Source organism: Calidris pugnax, unplaced genomic scaffold, assembly GCF_001431845.1.
Source record: "Calidris pugnax isolate Ruff unplaced genomic scaffold, ASM143184v1 scaffold156, whole genome shotgun sequence".
In the NCBI taxonomy this organism is placed as follows: domain Eukaryota; kingdom Metazoa; phylum Chordata; class Aves; order Charadriiformes; family Scolopacidae; genus Calidris; species Calidris pugnax.
In genome coordinates this window covers 679417-691938 of record NW_015090889.1, presented here as the reverse complement: position 1 = coordinate 691938, position 12522 = coordinate 679417, and the positions used below count along the sequence as shown (strand labels likewise).

The window sequence follows — 12522 nt, the reverse complement described above, 5'->3', positions numbered from 1 at the left end:
ATGAAATTCTTTCCCAAACATTCAGACAAAAGAGAATATAAAAATAATGATGATTACTTGTTTCATTGACATTTGAAACAGTCTAGGCAAACAAACAGAAAGGCATCAATCCTGCCCCCAACTACCCAGTTTAAATTAATAATCAGGAATGAAAAGAGAGGGCAACAGCATAGCAGTAAGGCAGCTGAAGAAGCGACTGGCAAAATCACAGTGATACCAATAGGCTAACCCATGGAGCCTTTTATAGGTTCACAAAACATACACATATTTAATCCCAGTGGGCAGCTCAATGTAGTTTCAGCAGAACTACTCATATGAGTAAATATTCATTAACATAAATAAGTCTACCACATAATGTTCTGTGTTTACAATTCTACTTTATAAACAATCCTACAAGTACGCAGAAGAGATGATCACAGGGTTTACTGGAATTCACCATTCTCTTTGTGAGATCTTTAACATGTGTTATGGCAAACCACTTTGGATTTTAGTATCTTTGGCTTTAAGATATATGTGATTTTTCAGAGGCATGTGACTGTTGACAATTATAGACTAGCTTGGGAATATCTATCCTGTATAGGAGTAAAAGAAATGGGATAGAAAATACGCACTAAAGTATATTTACTTGCATTTAAGAATAACAACATACTTTCACGGCCGCAAGAGAGCAATCTGCAGTCTAAAAGCATCCAGTGCACTAAAGACTGTACTTCACCGAAGTGGTCTGAAAAATCGACTTGGGGCCTGAAAAATGCCAGCTAACCCACTATTATTAACTATTACTATTTTCCTCTCCACAGCAGACCAAGGCCATGATGCGAGAGAATCACCATGGCTTTACTGTGTACAGAGCATAACAGGAAGAAAAACAAAGCTGCCCACAATGACCCTGAGAGCAGCACAGTGGAGCATTGTGAACAGGCATTAGTTAACACAAAATAGCTGGGAGATTTGTAAACTGCGGGAGCTTGCTCACCACTAGCTATATAAAAATGATATAAACCAGAAAGAACTCTCTCAACATTTAGCTTGTAGGCTTTGACAGTGACTGTAGCTCCCCTACATGTGCCCAGTTCCCTTCCTCCCCATTTAGGCTGGAAGTCCCTTTTAGGTCCATTTAGACCACAGCAAGGGCAATGTGCTGTAATATGATGTTGAAATCTCTCAAGGACTGGATATTCTGAAAGAAAAAATACAAAGTATATGGGACACAAATCCCACTTTTATAAAGGACTTTTGATACTATTCTAGTGACATAAATGCTTTTTAAAAAGAAAAGTGAAGGGAAATGTTTTTAAGGCTTCTTTTACGCAGAAAGAACGTGAGACGGGAATTTAATGAAAACTATATAAGCACTGAAAAAATGTCTTTGCCCGCAGTGCAAAACCCGAAGTCACGCACATGCCAAACATAAAAGGGTAGCTTAAACCTTTATTCAGAATTTATCCAGGTGCTTGAACTACCAAACACAACAAATAGTTTTGTAGCCAGCTGAAAATTGTATTCTGAACTTAACAATGCCAAATAATGTTTTTTACATGTATTTGGCCAGATTACAAAATGAAAAGCTTACTTTGAACTTCTTCCTTATTTCGTGCTCTTTCTTTTCTTTTTCCTTTTGTTCTTTCTTCTCTTGGTCCATTCTTCTCTTTTCTTCCTTGTCCCTCTTCTTCTCTTTTTCCCTTGAAGATCTGAAAGTGCATGGCCAGGATTGAATGTAACAGGGAAGAAAATCTCATTAGAGCATTCTTACCCAAGGTTAGCAAAGAACCACATGAGATGGAAAAGGACTTCTCCCAGTGAAATGAAAGCTACAGATTCTAAACCCTAGTGTGGCAGCAACAGATGCAGTAAGCAGCCCTTTCTCTTACATTACATGTATAATTTAAAGTTGCTGTCCTCAAGAACATGATACACCAGAAAAAGTTATTTGGAGGTAACAGACTGGCTCTACACGTGCATGCCCAAACACCTCTGAGCTAATTTTGGCAGGCAAGCTTGGAAACTGGTAGCAGTCTAGGTGTTGTGGCACTGCCTGCAGCTGTTAAATGTTTACCCAGGCCATCAGTGGTCCATGCAGCCTGAACTGAAGCCTGAGCTACCACTGGACTGAGGTTTTAAAGGCAGCCACAGCCTATTCCAGCAGCCTACACAAGCGACAGTCTTCTGCACTGCATCATAAACGTGTCTATCACAGCAGGGAACATTGCCTGCTGTGCCTCATGTACCGGGGAGTTCTGAGATCTGGGCCCTGGGGTGTAATTAGGTTACAGCTACAGATCTGCCATTTGCTGCCAACAGCTCGGCTCAAAGAGCTGTGCTCTACAGACCCTGTGGAACTGATCGAGTGAGGCTCCCTCCGCTTCCTTTTTTGGTACTTTTGCTGAACCGATATGCTCAAATTATATTAAAAAAAGACTCAATGAGGATCACTTGTTTTAGTGACTTGTTTAGTCACTAAACTTGTTTAATTTTAAAAATATGTGTTTTCAAAGGGAATTCAACAATGTTTTTTTTTTTCTGAAAGTCATTCTACATCTGAAACAAGGTATTTTTGTATAGGAACATTAGACTGTTACTTATTCCAAGGGATTTAGAGCTTTTCTTTGGCTGTGGTCATACAGTAATTCCATACATTTAGACATTGACAGGGCAAGGGGATCCTCAAAGCAAAGGACTACATGGCAGAAGAATGACCAGTGCTCATATTCTGTCTCTGCAGCTACGCTAGGGAACTCAAGCCATGAGAATGACAAATCCAGCCTCTCAGAGGAGTTCTAAGTCCATTTATCTAGAAAGAAAGAAAAACAATCACAACAAAAGATCTGTCTGGGACCATAGTACCAAGGGGCTGAGTTTGTTTTTCCTCTGGGATGTAATTCTAAACAGTGATCCAGACATATTCCTTAGATCAGAAATCAGACTTCTGTTACCTAGATCACAGTAAACACATGGTTTTATTGCAGGAGTTTTTCCAGCCCAGGGCATAGCAGATCTAAATAGGACCAAACCTGTGAACAACCTGACTTTCTCTAGGTGAAATGAATGAACACAATAATACTTGTCAGGGACTACAGTGGAATCACACTCTTGTGCCAGATTAATTATCTTTGGTAGCAAGCTTCTAGTAATAAAGATACAATAGGTTATAGAGTTTAAAATTACTACCTGATGTCATTTATGTCTTCATACATCTCCCCATCACTTCCTTGGCCCTATAAGAAAAATTCCATTTTCAATGGCATGGATACATTTGCAAAGACATGAAGAAAATGGACCTGCTATGTAAGCTTCATAAAACCTATATAAAAACATTTACAGCAAAATGTAAATGCAAATTATTTAATCTTTCCAAACCAAGTTACTACATTATTCAATCTCACTATTCTTTTTTTCTGATTTTGTTTGTACAATACTACAGCTCTAAAGTCCTAGATAGTTACAATCACACTAGCACATCTCTTAATCCAAAGTGGATGTTTTAAAGGCAATGTTTGTACTGGAAAGTCTTTATCTGTGTTGATGATTGCACTGCTGTGATGAAGATGCAAGGGTTAGCAGTAGTTAAACTGGAATGCTGGGGAATCTAAACAGGATACCAGAGACTGTTTTTGTCCTGATATAGCTAGGTACTTAGAGACATGATACAAACCTGTGCTTAACTGAAACAGGTGGTTTATTACTAGAATAAAACAGGGCCCTTGTTTCCGGAAAATTTCAGTGAAATGAAATGTCAGTGGAAATAGAAGGGTGGTTTTTCTTTTTTTTTTTAAATTATGTTTTGGTGTCTAGCCAGCTTTGATAATTAGTTCCAGTTTGCTCTGCTTACCCGGTTTTATTTCTGTCTTTCACGATAAGTAAGTGCTTCTACAATTTACTGTAAATATATGCTGGATTCATTCTGCCATTAGTTTTCTAATATGCTGAAGGTATTTTACTAAATTTTTAAGTTTGTGCTAAAAAAGTATAGGTTTATTGTGAAGCATAGCACTTACCCCCTCTGTATTTCCATGACCTATATCACAAGAAATAAAAACAGGGTATTTATTTTTTGCTGTACAGAAAACAATTCAAGCATTAACTATTTACAAATTGCTAGTAATACCAGTGAAATTAACTAGAAATATGTACAGGCTTCTGGCTTTTAATGAGGGTATGAATGCAAAAATCAGAGTTTTTCCAGGATGCTTTTGTAGTATGCTGTACACCAGAAATATCTAGAAAATAGCATATTTCACCATGCTTCACCACTATTTTTAGAAGTGGAAAAATGTTTTAAGGATTCTTTTGTGACATTGATGAACTTACCTATGCTATTTGTTTACAAAATGGCTATTTATACAAGAGAGTAATTGTTAAAACCTTAATTAAACTGAATAGACCTCAAATGACTTGCTCACACTGGCCCAAGAGCTGAATAAAGGGGCCAAAGGCTCTTTTGCTAAGCCAGCCTCTACCCTGGGATAGGCTGGGTGGGCTCTGTCAATCTCTGTGCTCTGCAGGTAGTTAGGTCAGAAAAGGGCTTGGGCTTGGGCTCAGTTTCGGCTCCGCAGCCCACATCATGTCTGTAGGGCAGGGACGGCTGGCGCACTAAAGGAAGCACACTGTGCCTGGCACAGACCAACTCCTCTCGAGGAGAGATCAGAAGGCAGATTGAAATTCTTTGTGTCACAATCTGCTTCTCTGGCTGCTCCTGGTACAGTACAGGGACTCGCTGCCTCTCATTGAAGGCAGACCACAAAGCGGCATTAAAAGCACAGTCAACAATTATTTTTATAATCAAGTATAAAACAATGCCTGCTTCACCACAGCACACGACTTCAACTCTGGCAGAGCAGCATTCATCTTGCTTCAGATTTGAAAATCTGGTAATTTATGGTCCCAGCCTTTTTTTCCCCAAAATAGTGGGTAAGAGAGGAGATATTTAAAAAAGTTCCTGAGAGTCTGTTTTATGTCTAATTGTAGAACAGTTGGTGTTATAAGACAGCTATTTTTACTGATAAAACTATAGAACCAGCTTAATTAGCTACACAAGTCACTCATGAATGCAAGAATAATAATGATAATAATAAATACAGTCTGCTTACAGCTTCATATAGCTGCTATTAATTAAAACGTGTGCACCTTACCCTGTGAAACAAATTCAACATCATCATAATTTTCTTCATTTTCTGGAGTTCTGTAAATATGAAAAAGAGGACATATGAAACCTATGAAGATGTTTTTATGATTGCATTTTCATGCACTGTTGTCCTGGTGCTTTTCCCAGCTGTTTTATAGAGTGGCTGGACAGTCTGTTGAGAGCTATATGCTGCTTAAGTACCCATGAGATTCACTAACTTGTTCTTCTGGACTGTGACTCTGTTTTCCACATGGGGACACCTTGAACCTGAGTATAAAAGGAGAAAATGAGCCAAAGGCACTCAGATGCCATGGAGATGAGTGTGGTATGAAAAATATAATAGGCAGATGGGCTGACTGAGTGGAAAGAATCTGTTGGGATTTTTAACCATCTTCACAGGTGCAGACAATGCACACAACGCACAAGCAGAACACCAGACTTTTGCCCAAAGTTAAGTATAGCTCTAAGACTTGCTCCTTGGCTTGTAGAGCTCAAAGTCTGAAGAAGGGAGAAAAGAAACGGTGGTATAAGGTTAGGCCAGGTCACAAGTCTCTGATGTTGTTGGATTTAAAAGTGCTATCAAACTGAGGGAAGCAAGAAATTGAGAATGTAACTAATAATAATATCAGGGTATCTTAACTTTATTAATAGCTTATAATAGTTGAAAGAAAACTAGAGCTGACAGTCGTCATCAAAGAGGTGTGATCAAAGAAAGGACTTGAAAGCAGAAAGTGATCTTTCAAAAGATCTTTCAGTGGTTCCCAGTGAGAGGACGAGGGGCAACGGGCACAAGTTGGAACATAAGAAGTTCCACTCAAATATGAGGAGAAACTTCTTCACAGTGAGGGTGACAGAGCCCTGGGACAGGCTGCCCAGGGAGGTTGTGGAGTCCCCTTCTCTGGAGATTTTCAAGACCTGCCTGGATGCAGTCCTGAGTAACATGCTCTGACAAGCTCTAGGCAATCCTGCTTCAGCAGGGGAGTTGGACTAGATGATCTCTGTGGTCCCTTCCAACTCTAAAATTCAGTGAAATTCAGTGAAATTCAGTGAAAATGGGCTTGATGGGGAAAGCAGGGAGACAGGGTGGAAGGCAGCGTGTGGCAGCACCCGGGCACACGCTTCCAGCCGAGGGGCGGGCAGGAAGGGGTCGGCAGCAGCACAGCCCGGGGGTGCATCTGGCAGGTCCCCGAAGGCAAAGAGGACACGCTCCGGCTGCCGGGTGCGTGGAGCGGAGGGTGCCCGGGCGGGCTGGCGGCGGCCACTAGATGGAGCGGCGGCGGCAGCGCCCCCGGGGACACCGACACCGCCCCGGGCACGGCGGCGGCAGCGGCAGGGCGGGAGTGATGGCGTCACACCGCCCCGCACCGAAATACGGTGTGTGTGTGCTGCCACACACCTCATTCTCCCTGCCTGCCGCTTGCTGCTGCTTGCGGTAACTGCCGGCCAGGGACCAGCTCGTTATTCAGGCTCAGCTTGTTTCCGGCCAGTTTTGACATTAGGGGGAAGTGCTGTTAACTCTTCGTCGCTGGGAACTCTTCGTCGTCCCCTTTGGTAGGCAGCTGGTGGAACAAAGATAAGGAAAGGAGCCCCAGCAGCTTCTCCCTGCTATGGCAGCGGGCCACGGCGTGGCTCCTGGTGCGGTTTCACCAGCAGCGCTGAGCCCGCTGCCTCCGGCTTGCGAAGCTGCTTCCTGGGGTGCACGCTGATAGCCATGATCCTGCTGGGCCTCTTCCCCCAGAAAAATGCAGGGGAAAGCTTCAGTTATTGGTACAGCTGGTTTTCTGCCCCTGGATGAAGTCTTTGAACCCTTCTGGATCAAAAAACCCCGTGGGATGCCTGTTGCCTCCTCCCTCCCCTTATCAATAGGGCAGAAAAAAAGTGTTGCTATAGATAAGACAATTTAGGGAAACAACTGAACAGATGGAGGGTTCGAGCTATTAAAAACTAATTCCAAACAGGCCAGGGACCAGGCAGGACAAGGAAAGTGGTGTGGGACCTCACTCCCCCAGGAACCTGTGACACCTCCAGCCTTAATTTGCTGCTGCATGAGAAAAGTAATAGGCAGAAAAAGATGAGAAAATAAAGACCTTGAGGTTTATGTTCACTTACATTGTTTCAGGGCTGGGCTTGGTGTTTCTGGGAGGCAAACTGGGAGCTGCTGGGGACTGCAGGGATGGGTGAGAGGCTGGTGGAGGCGGTGGGAACTGCGTAGCAGAATGTGGTGGAGGTACAGGTGGAGGGAGTGCTGCTGAGGAAGGTGCTATCTGTTTCAAACCTTCATTTTTAGGGCCTGAAAAAAAAGCAGAACAGACTGAATTTATCAAGCAAACAGCTGATGAGAGAACCTCGCTGTTTACATGAAGGATTAGGCTAAAATATCAGTACTGCACACACCCCAGAGTAAATATATTGTATTGAACTTGCTTCTTAGATATATTTAGTGCCTTATCTTACCAGAGTAGAGAGGCTCTGCCTAGAATTATGTACTGCCTACAGAAGGCCTTGACAATGTCTTTGCCAAGACATGAACAAGACACAAAAACATCAGTTCACCCGGTACATAAGCTCTTATGCTTTAAATTATCATTTAATTCTAAAATTTGCTTGAAAAGACCAGCTGCAGAGTTTCACGTGAGCACTGGATTTCAAGGGAAGGGATGATTGGCATCAATGAAGGGGTGTACAGGTCTCTGTACATCTTAAAATATGTTTGTAGCATGAGCTGTAAATGGCTGGACTTAATTTTCTGAGAAGGCCATACTAGAAAAGTGGCCGTTTGAGAAGCTGCACAGAAGTTGCACCCTCAACAAACAGGTACAGCTTTAAAAACAAGACACAGAAGCCATTATTACATGAGGGGGCTGGTGTGCATGTGTGCTGCAATGAATTCACGCTGCGTGTACAAGCCACAGCCATTGCTTTATATATACACTATATATAGTAACCATTGCTTTGAGAGTTCACATTGAGAGAAGTTATTCAACACAACCAAATGAAATGACTATTTGGATGCTATGATGCTAAACCTAGAATTTTGTTTTGAATAACATGAGTGGATTAAAAGCTACTCAGTAAGAGTTGTCCCCAGCTGTACGGAAGGAAGTCCAGCAAAATCTGAGGAAGAAGAGAACAGAAGGAAAAAGCAAATTCACAGTTTGGTTAAAACCAATTTCAATCAAAAAGTACCCCTTCGTCTTCTGGAGATTTTCTTCAAGTGCACACCTGTACTGTGGAAATTAAAATATTGTCAATGAAAAGAAACTTTCACCACATTGGAAAAAAGTGGCTTAAACACAGCACAGCGACAAATATTTAGTAATGCTTAATATCAAGATTGAAAGTTACAAAAATACTGAAAAAGCTTTCTTTACCTGCTTGGGAGTCTGAAATTCTGTCCCTGGGATAGAAATGGACAACAGGAATTGATAACTATTAGGAGGACCTCTTGCGTCTCACAGAAATCAAAGCGAAATTACCGAGCTTTGACAGTTTTTCTGCTTACTAGCAAAGAACTCAAAAATGTCTGGATAAATTAGGCTTCATGGCTTCTTGGAAAAACTTGCCAACATACATGTCAACAACACTGCTTTTGAAACATATTAAGTTTCTTCATTACTTAAACAGCAAAACACAAAAAGTTCCAACAATGCTGATTACACAGGTGAATTCTTTGGTGTTTTTGTTCAGGAACATTCAACTTGAAAAGCATACCCCTATGATTTAAGATATGCCAGGATTAAAGTTGTATGGTATGACATATCTTTTTATTCACATATCTTTATGGCATTTTATTCAAAATTATAGGCTAAAAGTCAAGTGAAATAATCCTTTCATTTAGTACTGAGAAGGCTACAGCAGGGTTAATGTGTGCCAGATGGATAAAAGTGAGAGTAATTAGAGGTCTAGAAAACATGAATTCCTGGCTATACTGAACAAATGGTGATTGTTTTGGGAAATATGATAAGACTAAGTGAGAAAAAAATTAATACCTACATCTCTGGCAAAGAAGAAAGGGATAATTTTTTTTTATTTTTTTTTATTTTTCATTTCCATGAAGGCAAAAAGTAATGTGTCTAAAGGCCAGCAAAATTTGTTAGGACATGCTTTCTAATACTGAAGGTAGAATTTCCATGGCTTAAGATCGATGTTGAAAAAGTAGGGTAAATTTATAGCATGATTAAGTTCTAGTACAGTTGTCTTTATCCAACACAGAGGGATGGACAAAACAACTTCTTTATGTCCCTTCCAATTCAGTGGTGACATCCTCTGTTGTCCTATATTTTATAAGACATCACCTTTAAAATACTTGCCTGAATATTGAGTCCAACAGCTAGAGACCTACTAAAATATCATTTTGGGTAAAACATGTCTTCCAGAGAGATGTCCTACTTGTTTGAAGATGCGAGAAAGAATGTACTACTACCTTAACTTGATTGGTTGAGTTTGTTCACTATTGAAATCTGCATCTTGTTGTTTACTAAGTTCATCTGGCTTCAGGTTCCATTACTTTTATTTCTACCTTTGCGCAATAGATAAAAAGCCTTTTTATAACCACTATTTTCTACCCATATTAATATCGATACCACCCAACTTAACCAATATCTCACATTTCTTTTTGATAACTTTAAAGAACCAACCTTTTTAATCTCATCTCAAGGCATTTGTTTTTTCAATCTAGCAATTAATATGTAGCTATTTCTGTAACTGTAACTTTTCCAACATTGTAAAAAATCTGGCACTGTAATTCTACACAGCATGCACCTGTCTGCAACCTGCAGTGATGAAAAATACAAGTCATTCTTCATCCTTTCTCCTGTTTTGGAAGTACAGATGCCTGAATATCAAACAAAGGCCCATTAGCAAAAGGCTTTTATTCAAAAACTTCGTAACTATATGAAGATTCCTTAAGGGTAAAACTGCAAGAATTTAGGGTTACAGAATGACAATCATTGTGCATTTGACTTTTCTGACACATCATTGTCCTTACTCAACTGCAGAGTTGTTTATGATGTATAGATTTTTTCCCAAGGCATTATATTACCTCGTTTCACAGGTGTGATTTAAAAGTCCTTCCTTCTACAGGTATATTTGCATTTGAGTACAGACAAACTTTTTTAAAATGAGCCAAGATAAAATGACTGTGCTTATGTTGTATCTGAGTCTCTGAGGACTGTGTGTTCACATTTGACTCTTCACAGTCTTTATTCATCCACAGACTTTGTCAGCTATAGTCTCTTACTGCTCTAAAATCCCTGATAAAGATGAATAACACTGACAATCTAAGCATATAACTGCAGTTGAATTCTTTTAAGCAGATTCTAACCAAATAAAGAAACCGAAAAGGTTTTTATTATAAAAGGTATGTTAATTGGTATTAATTATACTCTCAAATTAGTGTGTTTTAACGGGGAATCCTATATCAGTTTTTTCAGTGTTTATATATATGTTGCCCTAGTACGGTGTTGTGTATATACACAACATACACGCATTATGTCATCATACAGTGTTACTGCATTGTGATTAGTTTGTTAAGACTAAGGTAAAAATTCTGCCCAAGTGTCTGTGCATAATACTTCTTTCATCTGATGTCTCTTGAAAGCCAAATCCAGGCAATAGGAAACTGAGCCAGGAAAGGACACCACACACATTTTAGATTCAGTGCTTATTTTTAAATATAAGGGCTGAACAACCTGTCCCTTTTAATTTATGTACATTGCTGGTATCTAACAGTAACCAGCAATGGTTATCATTGTCATTACCTTTAATTTATGTACATTGCTGGTATCTAACAGTAACTAAATGGTCATCATGGTAATGAAAACACCGCTTTTTTATTTTCTAACTATTAGAACTGACTCTTCCACACCTTTAGAGTTGTAGTTACCTACATTTACATTGACTGAAACTGATGTGGGTGTAAACTGCCTTAATTCTAATACTGAAAATAATGGGATGAGTTAGGTAGGAAGGTGACATTCAGTATGAAAAAGCTGTTATAATCAGGCCCACGGAGCCAAAACTGTCATAATGTTTCAGTAGTGTTTTGTTTCCTGTTTTAATGGAGCATTTAATTTTGACTCCAGTTCCATCTTTTTATGTCTCTGAGACACTTGGTGCTCTGAGAACATGGAAGAGCTCTGTGCAGGTAGTGGAACTGAAGTCACCTCTGGATACTCAGAACAAGAAGTGAAATTGAAACCACATCCTGGGTTAATATGCACCCATCACAGGAAATGGTGTTAAGGACCATCACTGTTTGGTAGATTTGACCACTAACACCTCGGTTTCCAAATAGCCTCTCTTCTTGTGACTCTCTGCTTTTTCCCATGCTGTGCCACACTGAGGAAATAGATGTAGAAACTGAAGCTTTTCACAAAGAAAAGAAAGAACAGATGAAATGGAAAGAGTTCCTCAAAACCTGTGCAGCTGTATAACAGTTAAGAGAAACCTGCCATAGAAACTGTCCACAGAAAGTGCCAAATACCCCAAGCTGCTGCTTGTTGTATTCAATTTTAATTGTGCCCAGATCTTCAGCGCATGCAGCTGAACTGCACACAGAACACTGGAAATACTTCTCCTGTGTTCTTGGTGAACTTTCTCAAACAACTTCCATACATGCAGTGACCAAAAGGTCACCTACATTCTTGGAGAATGTTTATGTATCAGGAAGTTCAGGACACTGAAGTTGCCTTGATATAAAACTTGCAATTTTGACTCTTGCCATTCCTGGCTTGTGAAAGAGAATTGATACCTCTTTGGTAGCTAACATAATATCTAGAGAAAGAACTAGCTATTTGGAATCCATGCACTCCATGTAGTCAAAAGCAAGTTTCAGGGCAGGATGAGACAAAGATATACATATTCTCACCTTGCTGAAATCTTCAGTGCTGTCCTGAGACGCTGTATTACTCTGTCCTGAGATGCTAATACCAGAAATATGAAAGGAAATCCCAGCAGTGCCTACAGACCTTATTGGAGGAAAGTATGCAACAAGCACTATGCAGTAGGACAGGGATCTGATGGGAACCTGTAGTTTGGCCAAGGTCAGTTCTCCCTGGTCCTTTTCAAAACTGTAAGGTAAGGTTGACTTGTACAAGGGTGATATGGGCTTCAATATTGTTAAAGCTGAAATTACATGCCTCTCTTTATCCCCTCCCAAAATACCAGGGTATTTCACTGTTTGGAGAAGAAACTGGCACATAGATGAGGAACAGTAGTTATCAACCTGAGCAGAACAGAGGCAGTCAAAATTAGAAAAAAACCCCCATATTAGCCTGCAGTTCAACATCCATTGACTGAAGATACAGACTCTGAGGATCAGTTCAACCTGTACTGCACTACAATGGGATTACTTGGTAGAAAGCTTTAAACTGGCAACAATGACAAATAATAATTTTGAT

The 12522-nt window shown here is 40.1% G+C and overlaps 1 protein-coding gene across 5 annotated transcripts in view; it reads right to left on the bottom strand.

The window, feature by feature from the left end:
* FYB (FYN binding protein) overlaps positions 1-12522 on the bottom strand; it is a 71118-nt gene that overhangs the window by 17151 nt on the left and 41445 nt on the right. For all 5 annotated transcript variants that reach the window (XM_014947640.1, XM_014947642.1, XM_014947641.1 and 2 more), the window contains 5 exons: positions 7232-7412; positions 5130-5179; positions 3996-4015; positions 3169-3215; positions 1574-1691 (listed from right to left, as the gene is read on the bottom strand). In XM_014947640.1, coding sequence (XP_014803126.1) covers positions 1574-1691; positions 3169-3215; positions 3996-4015; positions 5130-5179; positions 7232-7412 — 416 coding nt within the window. The remainder of the gene's footprint in view (positions 1-1573; positions 1692-3168; positions 3216-3995; positions 4016-5129; positions 5180-7231; positions 7413-12522) is intronic.